At 37.1% G+C, this 21,166-nt stretch overlaps 2 protein-coding genes across 4 annotated transcripts in view; both read right to left on the bottom strand.

Annotated features, from left to right (window-relative positions):
• The window catches only part of LOC122060065 (protein SULFUR DEFICIENCY-INDUCED 1-like), a 4,266-nt gene extending 3,125 nt beyond the window's left edge, over window positions 1-1,141 (bottom strand). For both annotated transcript variants that reach the window (XM_042623223.1, XM_042623224.1), the window contains exons 1-2: window positions 922-1,141; window positions 59-271 (exon numbers count right to left, since the gene is read on the bottom strand). In XM_042623223.1, the coding sequence (XP_042479157.1) occupies window positions 59-271; window positions 922-1,044 (336 nt within the window). In that variant the 5' untranslated portion in view covers window positions 1,045-1,141. The remainder of the gene's footprint in view (window positions 1-58; window positions 272-921) is intronic.
• Window positions 1,142-15,570: 14,429 nt separating this feature from the next.
• LOC122060022 (ribonuclease P protein subunit p25-like protein) overlaps window positions 15,571-21,166 on the bottom strand; it is a 29,473-nt gene continuing 23,877 nt past the window's right edge. Inside the window, exons 4-8 of one of the 2 annotated variants that reach the window (XM_042623153.1) lie at window positions 21,074-21,148; window positions 20,801-20,916; window positions 20,599-20,733; window positions 20,453-20,509; window positions 15,571-15,954 (exon numbers count right to left, since the gene is read on the bottom strand). In XM_042623153.1, coding sequence (XP_042479087.1) covers window positions 15,857-15,954; window positions 20,453-20,509; window positions 20,599-20,733; window positions 20,801-20,916; window positions 21,074-21,148 — 481 coding nt within the window. In that variant the 3' untranslated portion in view covers window positions 15,571-15,856. The remainder of the gene's footprint in view (window positions 15,955-20,452; window positions 20,510-20,598; window positions 20,734-20,800; window positions 20,917-21,073; window positions 21,149-21,166) is intronic. The other variant, XM_042623154.1, reaches the window with a different exon arrangement.

Raw genomic sequence — 21,166 nt, 5'->3', positions numbered from 1 at the left:
TTTTTTTTTTTTTTTGGGGGGGTTAAGAATGAGGGATTAATAGTTTAGATGTATATACCTTGTATAAGTCGATGAGGACATTATCCAGCGACTCTTGAGCCTGTTTGGAGCAACGATACCTAAAGGATTTAATGGCTTCAATGGCTTCTTCAGCTCTGTCCTGCTGTTTCATCACCACAGCCATGTCCTTGAGTGCACTATCTACTCTATCTCCTTCGTTTATTGCCTTCCAAAACAATACTATTGCCGTTTCTTGGTTCTTCAGGATCAGCTGAAAATGCCAAAACGATAAGGCATATTTGGTATGGAAAAGAAAAAAAAAAAATTTTACTCAAACCCAAACAGTCAGTTAAAAGACTTGGATATCATTTTCTATTCAAATCTAAGAGACCTAGATTCATGGGTTGCCCAGATGGCCTTGTAATTTTTCTCATTTTTTTTTGTTTAAAAAAAAAAAAAAAGTGATCCATAAAAGGTCAAGAGTATAACCACAAATGATGGATCTGAAAACCAGGCCGTGGTTTCTTGAGTAATAAATGATTGATACTGGTTGAATCATGACTTATGAAAAAGTGAGTCTGGTGTTCAAGTCCTTAGAATTTATCACATCGGGCTATTCACATTTGATATGGGATAGCGGGATCACCGTGATAATTGAGATCTTCTTCGGTTTTATCCATCTTCGAAGATTTCTAATGATGAATAAAATTGCCATAATTTTCTCCTCAACCATGTCATAATTGCTTCAGAGTGGAACCGCTACAAGTCAACTATCAAAACCCAACTTATAACTTATCAAAAGATCTCTGACCCAAGAAAATTGCCAGATAATCGAGAAAAAAAAAACCCCCCAAAGATTATTTCATGAATTTTTCTTCTTATGGACAAGAGAAAGAGATATAAAGAGGTATCAATTAGAACCTGAGCATATTTGGCTCGAACGTAAGGACTATCTCCCGAAGGAACCTTGTGGATAACATGGAAAACCTCCTTCTCTCTTTTTCTCGAGCTCCTCTGCCTAGTTTTCCCTACTCCTCCTTCCATCTCTCTCTCTCTCTCTGATACTAGAGGGATTCTCTGATCAAGGGAGTTGCCAGAGAGAAGTGAGAGTGGGAAGAAGAGGTGGGTTAGATAGAGAGAGGAACCCTGAAAAGTGAACCTGGGCTCTTTCCCGACCACCTTCTTTATGGGTTTTCCACTACCTATATAATGACCCCACCCAATTCTTCATTCTAACGTATCTTCCCCCTGTTGGGCTTCATATAAAAATAGGGTCCACCACGCTTTGCCTTGACATTTATCTCTCTACTGTTCTTTTTTACCTGAATATTTAGTTTTCTAATCCTCTCTTTTTATCTGTTTTGACTTGTAAGCCTACTACTTTACCCCCTAAAAAAACAAGAAAGACTTGTAAGCCTACTTAAGGGTGTCAAATCGGTTTGAAATTGGTTACTCAATTCGGTTCAGAGAAGAATTGATGTGATTTCGGATCGAATAAAAATCGAATCAATTCTAAAATTTGATACTCAAATTGAACATGCAAGGTTTCAGTTCAATTTTGGTTTCTAAATTAGGTTATATTAGGCTTGTACACAATTTGGTTACGATTTCAGTATAACAGTATTATAAAATCTAAAACTGTTATTAGTACTATATATTATAATATATTACTATTATAATGTATTAATACACCACAAAATATTAATTTACTATCATATACTAGTATTCAAATTCAATCAGATCGATTTGGGTTTTAGAATTCAGTTCCAATGTTGTATATAGAATGTGGTTCGGAAAATCTATACTCAAATTTTACTTTGTTCGATTTTGATTCAGGTTCAAATTGACATCCTTAAACCACCAATGGGTTATTCCGATTATTACTTAGACCTTTTGTCAATATAAAAAATAAAAAAAATAACAAAAGGCATCTACAATTTTTCATTATCTATGAATGCTTATTTTTCCATTGCAGACCTCATTCTTGATGTAAAAAATGCAACAAACAAAAAGAAGAAACAATCACATACGTAAGAATATACGTGGTGCGATAAGATGCTTACGTTTACGAAGAGATATGAACAAAAAATTCCCAATTAATAACCTTATCTCAACTATTTAATGGAAAACAAATAGACACAAATTTCTGTAACACCCTAAAGTAAACTCCAATTTTTTTTCCCAAAAGGTCTGCCGCCCTGAATCCTTCCATACGCCACTCAGTTCTTCGTGACCAGAAACAAAGATAAACACCAAGGAAATTAAGTGGAGCCCATCGGGACCAAACATCTAAGTTGATATTGGGCAGGAATTAAGGATGAAGTTGCTTAAAGTGAATCTAGACACCCTTCTGGATCTTATACACACCAGAAGCCTAAAGTAAGAAAATTAGTAATATAAGATCATAAGATCAATGTGTCTACCATTCATTGGAAAATAGTTTGATTTTCTTTAATTAGTCGGTGTATCTATTGGTAATTATTGGTAATCAGAGATGATAAAGAGCCAATTCTCATCCTAAACTAATAGGTCTAGCATAGGTTGGTGGCCAGGCTTCAGGCATTGCCCATTGGATACTCATTTGAAGCTTTCAAAAAGTGAGGTGATCTTTCACCAAAAAACCAAAAAAAAAAATGGGTTCATCTATGGGACTTGAATGCACTGGGGTCACCTAATTGTGATGGAATTTATAACATCATAATTTTTAAATCATAATAAGGATCTTATCAATGCACTATGAATCATTTCATTACAAGAGGGGGAAACGATATACCGTTCACTGTCGATGACGTATTATTTCCAGTGGAACTTGACGGAGCCATTGATGATGTCATTGCATGAATGAGCAATCTTCTTCTTCTTCAATGGAGGTAGGTTTCTACCTTAATATTTTCTCAATGCACTTCTCTAATTGGTGGAATTAGTACGTAACCATATAAGGGGGACCTAGTTGTAGAAACACAACCCTAAAACGATGCAGAGAATAATGGAAAAACAAAACAAACAATGCACACGGATTTTTACGAGGTTCGGCAAGGTTTCCTACGTCCCCGGTGAGATGAGATCCTGCTTCACTATAAATGGAGAATAGGGTTACAGCGCTCATCCTCGCACCTCTCAGTATTGCTTGCATTTTAGAGAAAGAAATCATCACTACAAATATATAGCGAAAAAACCCTAATCCGGAAAGTATACTATTGCCCTCAAATAAAAAATTCGAGCGAGGGGCGCAGCCCTTGCAACCCCCACGGCCAGCTAACCGGCTAGCGGGACCGCCGTCCTGCCTGTCTAGGTGTTGCACCAGTACTCCCTGAATTAAACTGCGACGGAATACAAGACATCATACACCAACATTAGTCTCCTTTAATAACACAATGCCCATCTCCCAGTCAATCAATTAGAGAGCAATCTTCTATGTTTGCAACTAAACTAATATGGTGGGTATTCTTATAATAGAATCCTAGCTAATTGGCAATCAAATCAAATATTAGGTTTCCATAATAACACCCAATCAATGGTCAATTGGAACATTAAAAAAAAAAAAAAAAAAAATCCTACAAATTCTTCTTAATTATTCAACAATTAACAGAAATTCTTGATAAGGTCAATGTATTCAGATTTATTACAGCATTTTTTTTGACAGTTATTTACAAAGTCAAATCAATCAAATGGTAGAAAAATGTATCTAGGCGAATTAACGTAGAAATATTCTAAGGGTAGATTATAATCATATGATGTGAAATTTATAGGGTTTTAGTATCTTATCAAAATACCCTCCTGATATATCAGCAAGAGTTTGAGTTCCACTCTGTCTCGAACATTATCACCTCCTATGCTAGCCTATCTTCTCTTATTTTGTAGGAGTCCCACGGATTGTCAATCTCTACATCCTATTAAGACTCCTACCTCACTAGAGTTCCATATGATATCAAACCCTATCCTCTTATAGAGTTTGTATTCTAATATAACTACTCCTATTAGATCTCCTTGTTAGATAGAGTTTCCAATCAGTGGGACTCCTACAAAATAAGAGAAGATAGGCTAGCATAGGAGGTGATAATGTTCGAGACAGAGTGGAACTCAAACTCTTGCTGATATGATACAACCCCCACCCATCCACCCACACCCACACATGAATGGATTCGATCCCATCACCAGAAACTTGGTTCAAAAATATATTAATCAAATGATTAGAAGATTATACTTAAATATAATCTTGGTGAGTCAGTCATATTTTGGGGAGTTTGAAAAGCCCAAAGATGCTAAGGAGCAAAAGGCCCGACTTAACTTTGAGAGTACACACAGGATAGTGTCAAGTACTTGATAGAACTCATTCTTGAAAACTAACCAAGTTTCCAAGTACCTATGAGTCTCTAATTACTTACATCCTATGTGAGATAATAATTATTTCTGTCTTTCATGTGGAACCCCAACAAATAGATAACTAGATAAGAAGGGTAGTAATCTATTGAGAAATTAAGGCCACAATCAATGTGATAACAACGTACAATTGTCCTGGAAGTCTCTTAGCTTGATGGAAACCTGGAACTTCCTCCCATGAGAGCGAGCCATCTTGGTGGGATTGCCATTGAATGCCTACCCTTGGTACTCAAAACCAAACAGACAATTAAAAACTTTGAAAACCTTTCTGCTCAAACCCAAGAGACCCCAATGCAGGAATGTGGATCAGGTTCTCGAACGAGAGCCATTCTTGTACGAAGCCCGATCCGCACACATGAAATCCACCATAGGACTTTTCCTTGGGTGGATTACATGTATGTGGATGGGGCTTAGTACGAGAACCTGATCTGGTCTCCCGATGCAATTGGAGTGGAAAAAGTAATGGATATTCTCAATCTTGGGAGGCACATGGCTGGAGTTACTACAACATTTCATGAATTTGCAGAACCGTATATGAGTTTGAGAAAGGAAGAAATATGAAAAGGAAATCTTAAAATGGCATTTCTGATGAAACTCTGTCAAAACAAAGCAAGCAGCAAATTCGGTCTATATCTTTGTTAATCAAATATGAGGACTGAGTTACAATTATATATAGTAGTTCTGTTACAGACTCTTCAAGAAAAGGATTCTTAACTAACTAACAGACTCCACATAGGACCACTTGAGTTAGTTACTTAGTTACTGAGAGCTGTTTCCTTAAGATGCGGAACCAATAACAGAAAACTATGGCCTCAAACAAAATAAAATCTTTCGAAACATCGATCAGATCAAGTTTGAGAAAACAATTCAGATTAAAAAACCCAGAAAATCATTTCAAGAATTTAGACTTCTCGAACTCGTCTTCCTAATATTCCCTACTCCTCCTTCCATATCTTTCTCTCTCTCTCTCTCTCTCTCTCTCTCTCTCTCTCTCTCTCTCTCTCTCTCTCTCTCTCTCTCTCTCTCTCTCTCTCTCCTTTGATTCTCAATGTCTCTTTTACGGTTTCTCTTTCTTTCTCTTACACTGTCGTGGTTGAAGTTGGACTTGAATGGGAGGGAGTTAATGGTGAGACCAGACCTTGATCAATGGAGTTAAGAGCTTTACCAGAGAAAAGGAAGACAAGGGCGAAGTGACAGAGGGAGGGAGGAGGATGGAAATAGAGGGAATAAAAAGCTTAAGAAGAAACAATCATATAATGCAATGATTTATGTGGTTCGATAAAAATGTTTATACTCTCTTACTCATGCCTTGTGTTTCACTTGGATTGAAGAAAATGTTACTCTCTTTACTCATGCCTTGTGTTTACAAAGAATTTCTAGTAACTCTAATAAACTTATCCTAATTATTTAAGGGGGAATAATGAGATAAATTTTCAGAATTACTCCTATGTAAACTCTAAAAATTATCCTCAAGGTCAGCCACCCCTCAAGCCCTCAGTGGATCATTTCAGTTCTTCGTGACCCCAAGAAACAAGATAGACAGTAAGGTGGCCTAATCCTATGAGCTTTTAACAGTATTTCAGAAGCAGGCCACGAGCCAATCAATGAAATATAAAATATCAACCCTCAACTTTCATCTATTAATTTTAACCTCCCCACACCCCTCCCCCCCCAAAAAAAATCATACGGAGAAAAGATCTAGGCTGCGTTTGTCAGCCAAGAGAAGATTCTTTTCTTGAATTTCAAAATTCACTTTGGTGAAATTTTCTTCTGCTGCCAAAAACAAGTCTTGTCTATAACACGCACACAAATAAAATAAAATAAAATAAAATAAAATATAAAACTCTTTTCTTTATTTTTATTGGTAACCAAATATGCAGACTTTTTTTGTCACTTTATTTCTTTTCTATCCTTTTCTTTTTTTTCTCTTTTCTAGATTTTTTTTTTTTCTTTTCATTTATATTCTTTTCTTCTCTTGTCTACCCAACACAGACCTAGGTTTATTGTTGAAGGCTTTGGTTAACTTGGAACAGTGAAACAGGAAGACTCGGTGGAGCCCATCGGGGCCAAACATCTAAGTTGATATTTGGCAGGAAGGATAAGTGAATCTAGCACCCTTCTGGATCCTATACGCACTATAAGCCTAATGTAAGAAAAAATGGCAATATGAGATCATATGACCAATGTGTCGACCATTTATTGGAATTTCTCTTTTTGTTAACTCTTATGTATCTATTGGTTTGGATCTGCTCGCCACATCGGGTCGCAGATCCACACCTAATAGAGAGTCCAGACCTGTCCCCACCCGTCATATGGATATATACCCATGGAGGGTCCAGAATCCAGATCTATTCCCACCAGTCCCCATGTGAGGAGCTGAAATTGTCATGCGCCACTAGAAATGCAAAGATTTTAATTTGAAACACTGGATCTACATCTGGAAGAAAAGTGATTCTTTTTTTGTTTTCCTTTTTAATGGAAAATAGGTATTTGCAATTTGGTTACGATTTTTATACCCGGTTTATATATTATAATAGATATATAATATATAATATGATATATTATGCTATAATATTATAGTATAGTATAACAATATTATAAAATCTAAAACTGTTATTAGTAATATATACTATAATATATTACTATTATAATGTATTAATACACCACAAAATATTAATATACTATCATATTCAAATTCATTCAGTTGGATTTGGGTTTTAGAATTCAGTTCCAATGTTGTATCTAGAATGTGGTTCTAAAATTCTATACCAAAATTTTATTCTGTTCGATTCTGATTCCGGTTCAAATTGACATCCTTAAACCACCAATAGGTTATTCCGATTCTTACTTAAACATTTTGTCAATATTTAAAAAATAAAATAAAAATAAAATAAAAATAAAATAAAAATAAATAAAAAATAAAAAATAAAATCTACGGATGCTTATTTTTCCATTGTAAACCTCATTCATGATATAAAAAATGCAACAAATAAAAAGAAGAAACAATCACATAACGTAAGGATATGCGTGGTGCGATAAGATGCTTACGTTTACGAAGAGATATGAACAAAAAATTTCCAATCAATAACCCTAATAATCTTATCTCAACTATTTAAATAAAAACAAAAAGATACAAATTTTCGTAACACCCTAAAGTAAATTCCACAACTTTTCCCCAAAGTCTGCCGCCCCTAAATTCATTAATTCCATCGATACACCACTCAGTTCTTCGTGACCCAAGAAACAAAAAGATAAACACCAAGGAAATTCAAGTGGAGCCTATCGGGACCAAACATCTAAGTTGATGTTGGGCAGGAATTAAGGATGAAGTTGTTTAAAGTGAATCTAGACACCCTTGTGGATCTTATACACACCAGAAGCCTAATGTAAGAAAAATTGCTAATATAAGATCATAAGATCAATGTGTGTACCATTCATTGGAAAATAGTTAGATTTTCTTTAATTACTTGGTGTAAGTATTATTACATCATTTTTGGACAGTGATTATTTACAAATTAAATCAAATCGATAAAATGGAATCCCAACAAATAGATAACTAGATAAGAAAGGGTAGTAATCTATTGAGAAATTAAGGCCACAATCAATGTGATAACTACGTACAAGTATCCTGGAAGTCTGTTGCTTGATTTGAAACCTGGAACTTCCTCCCATGAGAGCGAGCCAATACCTAAAGGATTTAATGGCTTCAATGGTTTCTCCAGCTCTGTCCTGCTGCTTCATCACCAAAGTCCACAGCCATGTCGTTGAGTGCACTGTCTACTTTTATCTCCTGCGTTAATTGCCTTCCAAAACAATACTATCGCCGCTTCTTGGCAAAATCAGTATAAAGAAAATTACTCAAAGCCAAACAGGCAATTAAAAACTTTGAAATCCTCTTCTGCTCAAACCTAAGAGACCCCGATCAATGCAGGAGTGTAGATCAGATTCTCAGAATAATTTTCGTACGGAGCCCGTTCCGCACACATGGAATCCACCATAGGACTTTTCCTTGGGTGGATTACATGTATGAGGATGGGGCTCATACAAGAAACTGATCCCCTCTTTCGATGCAATTGGAGTGAAAAAAATTATGAGGGAATTATTTCAGCAATTTTCTCCATCTTCAGAGGCACACCGGAGTTGCTTTGGGTGAGCAACCAACATGAATTTGCAGAACCGCATATGAGTTGTGAAAGGAACAAATACGAAGAGGAAATCTTAAAATGACATTTCTGACGAAACTCTGTTAAAACAAAGCAAGCAGTGAATTCGGAAAAAGATGTACAGGCTCTCCAAGAAAAAGATTCTAACTAACTAACTGACTCCACAGAGGACCACTTGAGGTAGTTGCATAGTTAGCTTAAGCTTGTGGAGTCAACACCTAGGGGACGAGGTCGTGGGATCGAACCCTATCGTATGCATTGTGTGAGTGTGTGTGTAATTAACTATGCAACTCTCACTAACTAACTAATGCGCCTTCTCCACACAATTCCCAGTTCGCCCTAAACAACGGAAGAAGGTTTGATGGAATTCAAAGATCTAATACTCAGATCTGGAATATGATCAATAGAGATTTGAAGCAGGTTCAAATGAATTTGAAGGGAATTGTCAAGCCTGTGGAGGATTTAATGTGTTGTAGACAACTTGGATTGCAATTTCTTCCTGCTTGCAAAAAAAAAAAAAAACAGTTCTGGAAATTCTTTGGTGTAAACTTCCAGTTAGATGGATGAAGTTAAATGTGGATGGGTGCTGGCTGGGTAATCCAAGGAATGCTGAAGCGAGGGTATTCTAACATACCACAATGGAGATATTGTTGTAGCACTCAAGATTTTTCTGGGAATGCAGACTATGTAGCTGAATTTCGCAGCCTGATGGAGGGAATATACCTAGCCATGAAGCACGGTGCAAATGCCCTACAGATAGAATCGGATTCTGTGGCTGTTGTGTCAGTAATTCATGCTAGATCGATTCTGTGGTTTGGTCTGTAGTACTGGAATGCGGTAGAATCATTCTTAAATTCTTTCATTTGGAAAATTTCACATTGTTACAGTGAAGCAAACCAGAATACAGATTACCTTGCAAATGTGGCGGAAAAGTTGACAATTACTAATAATGATACAAACTTTTTCTAGTCATATACAGGAAGAGATAGTGAATGATAGATTCGCTAGGCCCCGTTTCAGATTCTGTTAATGTGGTTTTAGGTCCCTGCTGATGGCAATACCAAAGGTGGGGATCTTAAACTGCTTTTGTACTCTCTATTTTTCCCTTTCTCTTTTATAAAGTTTTTCAAACCCTTTTAGTGGGGGGAAAAAAATCCCATTAAGGGTTTAGTAGTCCAGTGATGGTTTAGTGACTTAACACAAGGGAAAGGTCTTGAGTTCAAGACTCCCTACTTACTTTAAGTGAGACTTTCTCATATTTTTGTTTGCAATATATAAAGTTGTAAATTTTTTGACTAATTAAATGGTTAATATACACGAAAATCACCATTTAAGGATTTCTTGAATAGTAATTTACTATAGCATGCATTGAACTCTATTGGCTAGAGTGGAGGTGGAGAAGGGTAGTATTGACTTTTCTCACAAATGAAGTATGTTGTATTATGATAAAAGATGAAGTTAGAAATAATTATCCTAATATATAGTCATACCCAAGTTTAGAGAATTATGGGGAATTCCATTGGTGCTAGTGGGTGGTCCGTAGAACATAATGATGGGGTTTCTTCTCCAAACTCCATTTTTGTTGTGCCAAGAGATTGAAGAGAAGATCAAGAAGAAGTGAGGAGTTGACGGTGGAGCTTCAATTATCATAGAATTGAACTCCCATTACCTAGCATGTCAATGATCTAGGAAGAAAAAGGAGAGAAGGAGAACTTTAGGGACTGCCATCATCTCAACACCAATATATAAGAACCAAAGTGGGAAGAAGGGGTTTGGTCTCAATAAGGTTTCTAAAGTTAGGTAAGATCCTTGGATTCTTTGTGCATGCTTAAATCCTTAAGATTAGTGACAAATAGGGTATTTAAGTATGGATGGAATTTATTTGAAAGAGGCTCAAAGATTTGAGCTAAAATCTAGAAACTTCGTATTAAAAATCAATTTTAGAATAGGTTCCTTGTTCTAGCTAACAGACTTTTGTTCAGTTCAAATGGCATGAATTTTTTATATGAACTCCAAATGAGTTGATTCCAAATTTCTTAGAAACTATATCATAGTGGTTCAACTTTGATAGAAATAAGTTATGTCCAATTTCGCTTCTAAGTGAGTTAAAAAATCATTTGAATTGGAAGAATAAATTCTGCCCAAGAGAAGAATTAAATTTCTGGGCAGTGTTGGTTTGGAAAATGACAGAAAATAGATCGCACTAAAATGGTCATAAGTTTCCATCTGGACTTGGGTTGAAGTGATTCTAGTGGTGTTGGATTCACAACTTAAACTGTTGTTTTTAAGGATAAAGAAATCACTCTTTGAAACTATTGTTTTTAAGGATAAAAATGTCTTTGAACACGAACCTTGCTGAAAGAGCAGTGAGGTGTATCATTCCATGATTAGTTTTTGAGAATTTATCTTGTTTGTTACCAGGGGACGGTTGACATGTTGTGGGTTACTATCATGGTAACATTATAGCACAAGAATCAAGGTGAGTGATTCCCTTCTTGGATGATTTTTCCGTATATGTATATTGCTTGTGATTGGTGTGATGCATTGGTTATCAGCATATAACGATGTTGAGTATGTTGATATAATTATAGTGTAACTGAATGATTAGATTATGTTGCATACTACCTTACTTTGCTAGCACTACCTTTAGAAAGCGAGTTAGCTATAGCTGAGCTGCCTTACTCTAACAAAATAAGTAAGCAAGTAAATTACCTTAGCTAATGGTGGATGACCATGATTTATGTTGCAAATGCTTTGGGTCATATTATGATTATGAGAATTACCAAGAGACATGTCTGAGTAAGATCCGGTCAAGAGACATATTCGGTGCACGGTGCGGTAACGGGTACCATGAGACATTTGGGTGAGACCTAGTCAAAAGATGACACGGTGAAGCACCTATTGCCAAGAGACGTGATTGGTGAGACTGAAGTCAAGAGACCTTGTGGTTAGGCCATGGTATGCAGAGGGGCAAAGGAAAATGTATGGATTAATTACTCTTACAATTATTATATCCCGAATGTACGAAATGGTGATGATTGGTTGATTTGTTTTCACAAGTATATATGCATGTATGGTGTGGAATTGTTTAGGTGGGGTTTTACTCACTGGGTTATCGAGCTCATCCCATTATCATACATCATTTTTCACAAGTAATGGCCAGGGCCACAGGGCTAGTAAGAAGCCTGCTAGTTGATAGTGAACAAGGAGAAGAAATCTTTTGTCATTTTGTTGTTTTGTTGTCTCAAAATGGATAGGAGAACTTAATGTAAATATTAATCAAGCATGTATGAACTTGGGAGTTTAGATTGTAAATACTTTGGCCATCAGGGTGTGATCCTGTTAACTCTAACATGTAATAGAACTTTATGTAAGGTTTTGAATGTTTTAATGTTTGGGACTGAATATTATGAAGCATGAATAGATGATGCTTGGTTTTAAATTCTGATCATTTGATCGCCGTCCGCGAGGGCGTGACCATACCCTTTCCCAATTTTGAGTCGTGACAGACATGATACTAGAGCCTAGAGTCTAGGAACATTAGACCCTAGAAACTTGGTGGCCTAGGAATACAGAACAATAATATATGAAGTTGAAAATATATAGATTAGGTTAAGCATTTAGTTAGTAATATATATGTGTTTTTTTGGATCCATGTGAGGATGCCTCCAAGAATAAGGTGATCTTGCTCCACCACCACTACCACCTGTAGCAAATCTAGCTCTAGCTCCACCCCCACCGAGAGTGGCAAGGGTTCAACCCTCACTGGTAGAGGATGTCATTGTATTACCCACTCCAGCTAGACAAGAAGGGCATATTGATGATGGTGTTGATTATCATCATTATGGCAGGTCTATTGATGTTGGCAGAGTTTAAAAAGCTTCACCCAACCTTTAATGGCGTGTCTACTAATTCGTTTGCTATATGAGTCGTGGATAAAATAAATGGAGAATATTTTTGCTCCAATGGAAAGCACAGATGAACATAAGGTAACATGTACAATGTTCATGTTACAAGGAGAACCTTACAATTGGTGGGAGCTAACCCGACGAATATTAGCGGGACAACAAAGCAACTGGGAGAGATTTGTAAGGGCATTTAATGGGGAGTATTATTCCATCACTGTGAGACTAAAGAAGAAAGTCGAATTCTTAGAACTAAAGCAAGAGAGTATGAATGTAAGTTTCCTGCTCTCTCTCTCTCTCTCTCTCTCTCTCTAACTACGAGAAAATTATGAAACATTGCTTACATATAACATTTGAAAGGGGGGAGGGGTGGATACGTGATAATTTCATTCAATCATAGAAGGTCTATAGATGATTATGTGTAGATTAATGTAATTAAATTTTAAATCATGAGACTTTTTTTTCTCACTTTGTTTTTCGTTGAAATGATTGTACATCAAAATTTATAAAAATTAGAATATAAGAATTCAACATCCAACAGGAGAGGACATTGCCGCCTATCTACATCCCTGATGTAGTTTATCACTTCCTACGCATCTGGCTCTACCTTCCCACAGACATTATTAAGAACAAATCAATTGATTAAGTTGGTGTAATCGTTTAGTGAAAATCCACGGATCATACCAGAAAAAAGTATCAGCCCCATTCCCAAGTTTCTCATGAATAATATGTTTGAGAAGGGGGAGAATACTAACAATGGCATTCCAACAAGGTGATCCTCAAGTTTGAGAGTTTTGGGATCAAAAACTGATCGGTCATGAGAATATTTGGCCATTAAGGTTTTGGCCCATATGGATTCATTATCTGTAAGAAACTTCCATCCCAATTTTAATAAAAGAGATTTGTTTTGGATTTCTGCACTGAGGAATCCCAGCCCTCCACAATGAGAGATTTGTAGGTCTCTCTCATTGTACAATGATTGATAGCTTAATTATGTGGTGTTGGATTTGACCGTTTATCAAAGCCATATGGCAGCATATCATTGGGCTCTGATGGTAATATTCTTGCAACAATTGTCATTTAAGGCCCTTAATCAATCGGTTTGGTTCCAGTGTAGACGGTTCAATTTGATTCAATGCAAGATTTTTTAGGTAAAATTAAAATTAAATCATTTAATAAACGGTTTCATATATTAAAATCAAAATCATTTATGAACGGTTTCGGTTTAAATGGTTTTAAACGATTTTCTTATGTTCTCTAATTTTTTTTATCCAAACAAATTCTTTACCTTTAAAATTTATAGTGAAATGGATGTGAATGTAATATTGAATTGTTTATTGTTTTGTTGTTTAATGTAAACTTAATTTTTTTAATTGAAATGTATGTAAACTTACATTGAATGGCTTAAACTTCCTACCTACATGTAAGTTTCGCCAAAGTCTACTCCCTAACTTCATGACTTGCGTATTATAGAAGCCTTGAGTCATTGGCATTTTCAATAAATTTGCTTTATACCCACCCCCCCACACCACCCCCCCCAAAAAAAAAATGAAAGCCTTCAAAATCCAAGGACTACAAGAAAGTGCATGAACATACATATATGAGTGCTAAAAAAATACAAGAATACATAAACATAAATGGGTGAATATTAAATTCAATTTAAGTTTGAAAATTGGCACACTGGTAATCCTTAAGATGTACAACTTATCCAACAGTTTGCTGAACAAAATCAAATATCCACCTGACTAAAAAATGGTGGACCTTCATTATAAGCTTATCATGATGGATAGATCGATTCATAACATACTGGTGAAATCTGTGTCTTCTTTTGGTAATCGAAAGTATTCTTTTTTCCTTTTCTTTTTTATTGAAAAAGAAAACTTCTTGAAAATTGAGAATAATAAAGGTAAACAATATGGTCAATAACATTCCCTTAAGCTACAGAAATATATTGAATATACATCTTAATACAAAATGAAGTAAAATTACTTAAAACAAGACTGAACATCAAAGAGGAATGAAAAGAGCTCCCAAGAGTCAAGACCATGGATGTAATTCCGGTTGGAGCACCCAACTGACCATATTCATAGAGTCGGTCCAGATTTCTACTCTCCTCTTCCCATTGATGGTGCAACCTAGACTCCTTGCTCGATTCCTCGAGCCGACTTCTTGGGTTGAACCTGTAAAACCAAAATTCATATGTGCAAAGGCAAATTGTTGGTTAGATATAATCACAGTTGACTGTGCACCTTTAGAAGCGTGATCAAAATTCCATCAGAAATGATTATAGACTGATCTAAGGAGGGAATGCTGTAAAGTCTAAGGGAGGGGGAGGCTGGGGATCATAGTAAGGTACTGGTTCTGGTTGGGTGGGGAGGATGGTTAGGTCCCTGTCCCACCTACCAGTGAGTGTTAAAAGCTGGTAAGGGTTTGGAACAATATTTTAGAAGATAGAGGTTGTCCCTGGAGTGCCATATGAAAAGGTGCCAGTCTAATTCTGGGACACAGTTGGAAAATCTGCAGCAGTCATCAATGTAAAAGTAAAGTGTTTGAATTTTGGACGAACTTTAAGAGTTTACATGCAGTGTTTGAATTTTGGTTGAACTCTTAAGACCCCAGATTGTTTTCCAAACTTCACAGGTAGAAGTGTTGTGGGAGGCGTGTGGGAAGTGAAGAAGAAGGCAGCTGCATAGACATATTATAGATCAAAGAATGACTCCACTCCCTATTGATGCAGAGTTCCTCTGCTTTCGGTGCTGAGAGTGGAAGAGTAGAATCATCTTTTCTGTGTCCTTTGTCTGCTGGTTCATATTGATATTACAATAGCCTCTTCTATTCATCATACCCTCCATTCGCCGATCAATTAACAACCTCTGAATCAAGCCAGAAGCCATCCACCAGATATCCTGAGGATTAGGTTCCTCTCCAACCCAATTTTTCAACCACATCTGAATGACAATTGGAGCTACCCATCCCAGCATCAACTCTACCACTATACCATTTAGACCTAATGATTCATGGCTAAATTCCAGTTGCAAATGCCACACATGCACCCAGACTGACACAGCACATTTGTACAAGTAAACTTTGTCTTAGGAATGGAGACATCAAAAGCAAATACATACACCAAGAAAAATGGGATATAGATACAAAAGAGGATCCAGAGGTGGTGAGAAATGAATTACAGCAATTGAGTGATCACCTGCCCTTGGCTAAAGAAAATCAACAAACATAAAGCAAGCCAGCCCACATCCATACCATAGAGAAAATGAACAAAACACTGCTCCCAATAACCCTTTTGAGAATAAGCCACAGTTTGATGCTGGAAATACAGTCCTCCAATACGTTTCCCTATTACGCCAAGGCAAGTACTTAGCTAGAGTAAAACAAAACATGCCAACCCAACACCTAGAGCTGATTGCCACCACCCCTCCAACGGCCACCCATACGTCCCCGGGCACGACCATAACCCCTGCCTCCACCTCTGCCTCTTTCGTATCCAGCACCTGTGTGAACAGAACAAGCAGCTTGGATAAACAACCCAAGGTTGGTGGAAAAATATTTGTAACCTTATTTTTTTGCCATTTAGTATAACATTTCTTTCAATGAAGATAAAATCATTCATAAAACATGCAAAACAATGACAGCTTTTGAAATGACATAACAAAAAGTCACCTACAATTTATTTTGAAAGCTTTATACCTAACCTAAATAAATTTTTGGAATAAGACAATGGGCAAATCAATGGGCAAATCAACAACTTCTCATTTCACCACTTCGATGACAAAAAGGAACACCCATAAAAATATAAAATAAAAAAAGGCAAACAGAGTACACATTGACATCAAAATGAAATCTTGTCAAATGCAAAGACCAGAGTAGTGTATTCATGCAAGTTAATCCTTGTTGCCCCTTATACGATATGTTTTTCATAACTAAGCATTGATCCATTCGGCTGGCTGTATCTTTTTTTCTTTTTCTTTTTCTTTTTTCGTGGGGGGCGAGTGTTTGAAAGCAAACTCCATGCATGCTGTCCACCAGAGATGGACAAGTACTGCAATGCAGAGATAATATTTCCCTTTTTTGCTTTAGAAGGGTACAATGTCAGAATTGCACCACCTTAAATCCGCCAAAACCAAAACAAACAATATTATTAAAAACTAGAGAGTTTGGTGTATTGCAGAGTATTGGATTACATGGAACACCAAGAAGGTTTTGATGGTACAGTATGTGGATATTGTTGTGAGAGTAAAATCCTCAAATTATCATTTTATAATAAGTTTTCTTAAATTCCCCCATATTGTATTGCTGTCTCAGCAATTCTAATATACAGGATAAGTAAATCTGAAACTCAATTTGTGATAGGAAAATTACCAAATGAGACAAAATTGGGTTTTTTCTTTACCCAACTATCTTAAAATTTTGGTTTCCTGTAATACCCCACCAAAGACAGGTCTACCATGTTACTCGAAATAACTGTCAATGTACGGGAATCACTGGCATAACAGTTAAAACTGTTTTACCCTTCATATTCGGTGCATAAAGAGACAGATGCATATAAACCCCTTTCTCTGCTATCACTTTTTTCTCCTCAACTGGTTTACCCTTCATATTCGGTGCATAAAGAGACAAAGACGCATACATACTCCTTTCTCTGCTATCACTTTTTCTCTCCTCCGAAACAGCCTGCGAAGATGGAGATTCACTTCTGGAATCATGGCAGTGAATGGAGAACAGGGAGTCGGAGATGCATGGATCACCTGACACAGAAATGGTAACCTGCCCGGGTAAATCTCTCTCAGCACATTTTTGAATCATTGGGCAGCCATTGGAGGGGAGCTTAAAATCCATCTCTGTGGTCTTGAAATTAAAGTAGTTCTCCTTGATCTTAGGTGGGTAGTGCTTAAGGCAATTACGGCATGGTAGTGTAGGGGAAGGGGGAGAGAATAGACTCCGTTTGGGAAAAAGATGCAAAGACTCCAAAGATGTCTAGCAAATAATCTGAGATCCTATCACGAAGAGTGTCGAAAATCCAAACACGTGAGGACATTGGACGATCCAGATTTCACCTAAAAACCTCCTCTTAAGTGTCTTCTCCAATGCATGGTCATCCACAATTATGCCCTTAAGTAAAAAGGGAGAAACCGATAGGATTTTTTGAAGTAACATATACAAAATTGCCACATAAAATAGACAACTGGGAAAGAGAGAAGAGTCATGGTAGAGTTGATATGTGGAAAAAAAAAAAAAAAAAGAACAAATTACTGTGACTTCCCCTGGACCTTACCTAATTCCAAATCCAATCACCTCCCCTGTATTTTCAACAATTACAACAACCCCATTTCGACGAACGGTGTTAAAAATAAAATGGAATTGACAATTTTAACCTTCCAGTTATACCATCCCTTACTGGAACCCTGATTTCACTGTTCTATCTTAGCTTGTCCGTGCGATTGATTCTTCGAAGCCCTAAGTTCAGTCATTCTGATAACTTGATTGCTACTATCTGGACAAATTAATATGCTTATATAACCATATTATTTTACATTGGTGCATTGGAGTTTCAGATTTTGTAAGTTCATGGAATTTTGAAAAACATATATATATATAGAGAGAGAGACAGAGACAGAGACAGATAGAGACAGATGTAATCAATTGATACCCAAAAACGAAAAATTCAGGTCAGATATCAGAGCCAGAGAAGCCCGGAAAATGTCTAGAATCTTGTCAGGAGACTCGGGACTCATGCATGTGCCCCCAGAACCCACATATTGCACTCTGTTTCGCAAATGCAGGTGGCGGCAGATTCCTAAGATTTGGATCACTGACGAGGACAGGGCAAAGGGAACCGAAAGCGAAGTTGCAGAGGGAAAGGACGGGGGAGAGAGAGAGAGATAGGATGATGGAGTAGCAAGGTGTTACCTGAATTGCCGGATTGCAAAATTCAACAGTGACGGGTCATCGACTCCTCGTCTCCCTCTCTCAAGTCTCAAGTGCTCTCGAGTACTCCACCCTTGACCCTGTTACAATGATGACTGATAAGATGAAGACAGAAAAACCCCTAACCCGTGAAACTGTAAAGGATTGGGTGCCCTGCGCCCACCTTATTTTCCTCTTAGTCATCAATGAGAAAGAGAGATAAAGAAAGAAGAGAGCAGGAGGGGAAGTTGCCCATGACATTTCTGCAAGATGGGAACGAGGCAATCGGGCAACTCAGGAGCGGAAACAGCTTAGGCCAAGCTGGGGCTTGCTTGAATGGAGTCGTGCAGCAGTTATTTAGGAAGTTGCCCATGACATTTTGGCAAAGATGAGGAGGCAGTATCTGTCAGGGTAGATTTTGGTAGCCAAAGAAGAGAAATTGTTCTGGATAGACTGAATCACTTGAAAAGCAGTTTAGGGATTATGAATTTGCAGAGAACAATGGTGTATCGGATGAATTGCTCTATGAAGAAAGTTTCTTCTTTAATCCAAAATCCTCCAGACGCTTTGGAAAACCACAAGTAAAATCTTTAAGGCCAATTTATCCATAAGGGTAGATTCATCTCTTAAATATTTAGGTCTATGTTACATCACTTAACAGTAAAGACCTACGGAGTGGGACTGACTGTAACAACTTTTGAGAATTAGAGGAAGGGAGAGTAATTGTTGAAAATACAGGGGAGGTGACTGAAAAATTAGGGCAAAGTTCAGGGGAAGTCCGAGTAATTTGCTCAAAAAAAGAGAAACCCACATCCATGTTTTCCTCCAAAAGATTCCTTGAAGACATTTATTGCCCACGGAATCTCATATCAGAGACATTGCCAAACTCATCGCAAGTCTTCCCAAGGGAACCCAGATCAGGGACTCGCCAGGATTGAACCACAATGCCCTTCTTCCATCAGATTTTTGTCCTCTGAAGAGGTTCCATGGGAAAGGGCAGCAGTTGTATATTCACAGTTCCACGTATGATACGTATGGCAAAGGTAGTATACATAGGCAGACACTGTTTTGAGTGATTGGTAATACCCATTCTCAATTTGGGTAGTTTAGTGGTTTTCAAAGATGGGTGAGTATATAGGTAAGTGCAAACTTGGTTTCCGGTAATCTGGTAATTTTCCCATTTGTTTTTATCTCAAGTGGGTTTCCTGAAAATTAGCTCTTAGTAACATTGTTCTAAGTTTCACCAAAATTTTGAGCAACATCACGACATATTTCGGTTTTGCAAAGGATCGAAACAAAACCACAAGCGACACTTAAGGATGTCCAAATTTCGAGGTCTCAGTCAAGTTTCGGACTGAACTTTCGTTTCTCTGAAATTTCAGCCAAACCGTTACTTTGGCTTAAGAATAAATACATAATTTCAAATGAAATGGGTCGAAATTTTGACCAATTTCATTCATTTCGTCTGGTTTCACCTGTGAAGCTTGGAAACCCCATTGTTTGGCTTTCTGGGCCAAATCACTGATGTACAGTATTGGACTAAGTAATTGGGAAGCGGTGGAACCCAGTGGAAGCGAAAATTTGATGCATTGTTTGAAAATTTGTGCAAGATTCTAAATTGGAGGGATATCACTTTTCCCCAAATCAAAAGAATTGAATCTGATGGGCACATTTATGAAGTGGTTTATAATTTGATGGCTATTCATTCATTCCTAATACATATTTAAGTTGGTTTTTTACTTGAATTATATGTGTTCTAGTACTAATCATTGGTAAAATAGACCATATTAGAGAATGTATACAGCATACACTACCAACCTAAGATCCGAAATCAAACTACCATTTTGGGTGTAATTTTCTTAATTCTAAGGGTCCCACTATGTTTAAAGGGCCTAAAATAGGGATTCCTATAAGTTTCAAGACCTAACAAACTTGCAGAAAAAAGTTTATAGGTTTAAGGCTTCTGTCGAAATATTTTGGTTTCGAGCCTAGTCAAACCTGGATACTTGCTTAGTAACAACTAGATAGACCTCGAGACTTCCACAACAGTTGCATTGATTATCACTTGAGAATATGAGCACTTACCACGATAACCCCAACCTCTGCCTCGTCCGCCACCTCGACCCCAATAGCCACCATTTTCTGTCCCCAAAAAAAATGAATTATTTCCACAGGAACAGAAAAGATGCAAAAGAAAAAAAAAAAAAAAAAACGCAATCATTATATAATACCTTGGGTGTTGTTCACATATCCACCTCCTTGGTTGTTGTTCACATATCCACCCCCTTGGGTATTGTTCACATATCCACCTCTCCCCCAACCCCTTCCTCTCCCTCTACCACGACCTCGTCCCCGTCCATATGAATCTATACAAAGAATACAAAAATCATATTGATACTTTTTAGAAGGAACAAATAGGCCATCATTCCATACCCATAGCAGAAATATGACCTTCATTTGCGCCACTGATTGGAGCAGGAGCTTGTTTTGGTTGCAGCTGCTGCTGATACTGCTGCTTTGGCTGATCTACGTATGATGGAGCTTGATACCTATTAATGCAAAAAAACTGCCTTAAATTATTCAATTTTCAAGAACAACATGCCAATTAACTAAAGTTCTTAATGCAATTCTCAGGTCAATCAGACAATAATGTATACATCAACAGGATCAGCTTAACTAGAGGACACTTAGAACATAGAGCATTACCCAGGAGAGTTTTTGTTTAGCTCCCTCGTTGACAAAGAGATTGAAATCATTGAAACATGACGAGTCATCTCCAAGCTGTAGACCACATTTACA

This window comes from Macadamia integrifolia, chromosome 13 (genome assembly GCF_013358625.1).
Source record: "Macadamia integrifolia cultivar HAES 741 chromosome 13, SCU_Mint_v3, whole genome shotgun sequence".
NCBI classification, from domain to species: Eukaryota; Viridiplantae; Streptophyta; class Magnoliopsida; order Proteales; family Proteaceae; genus Macadamia; species Macadamia integrifolia.
This window is presented reverse-complemented; position numbering and strand designations above follow the sequence as displayed.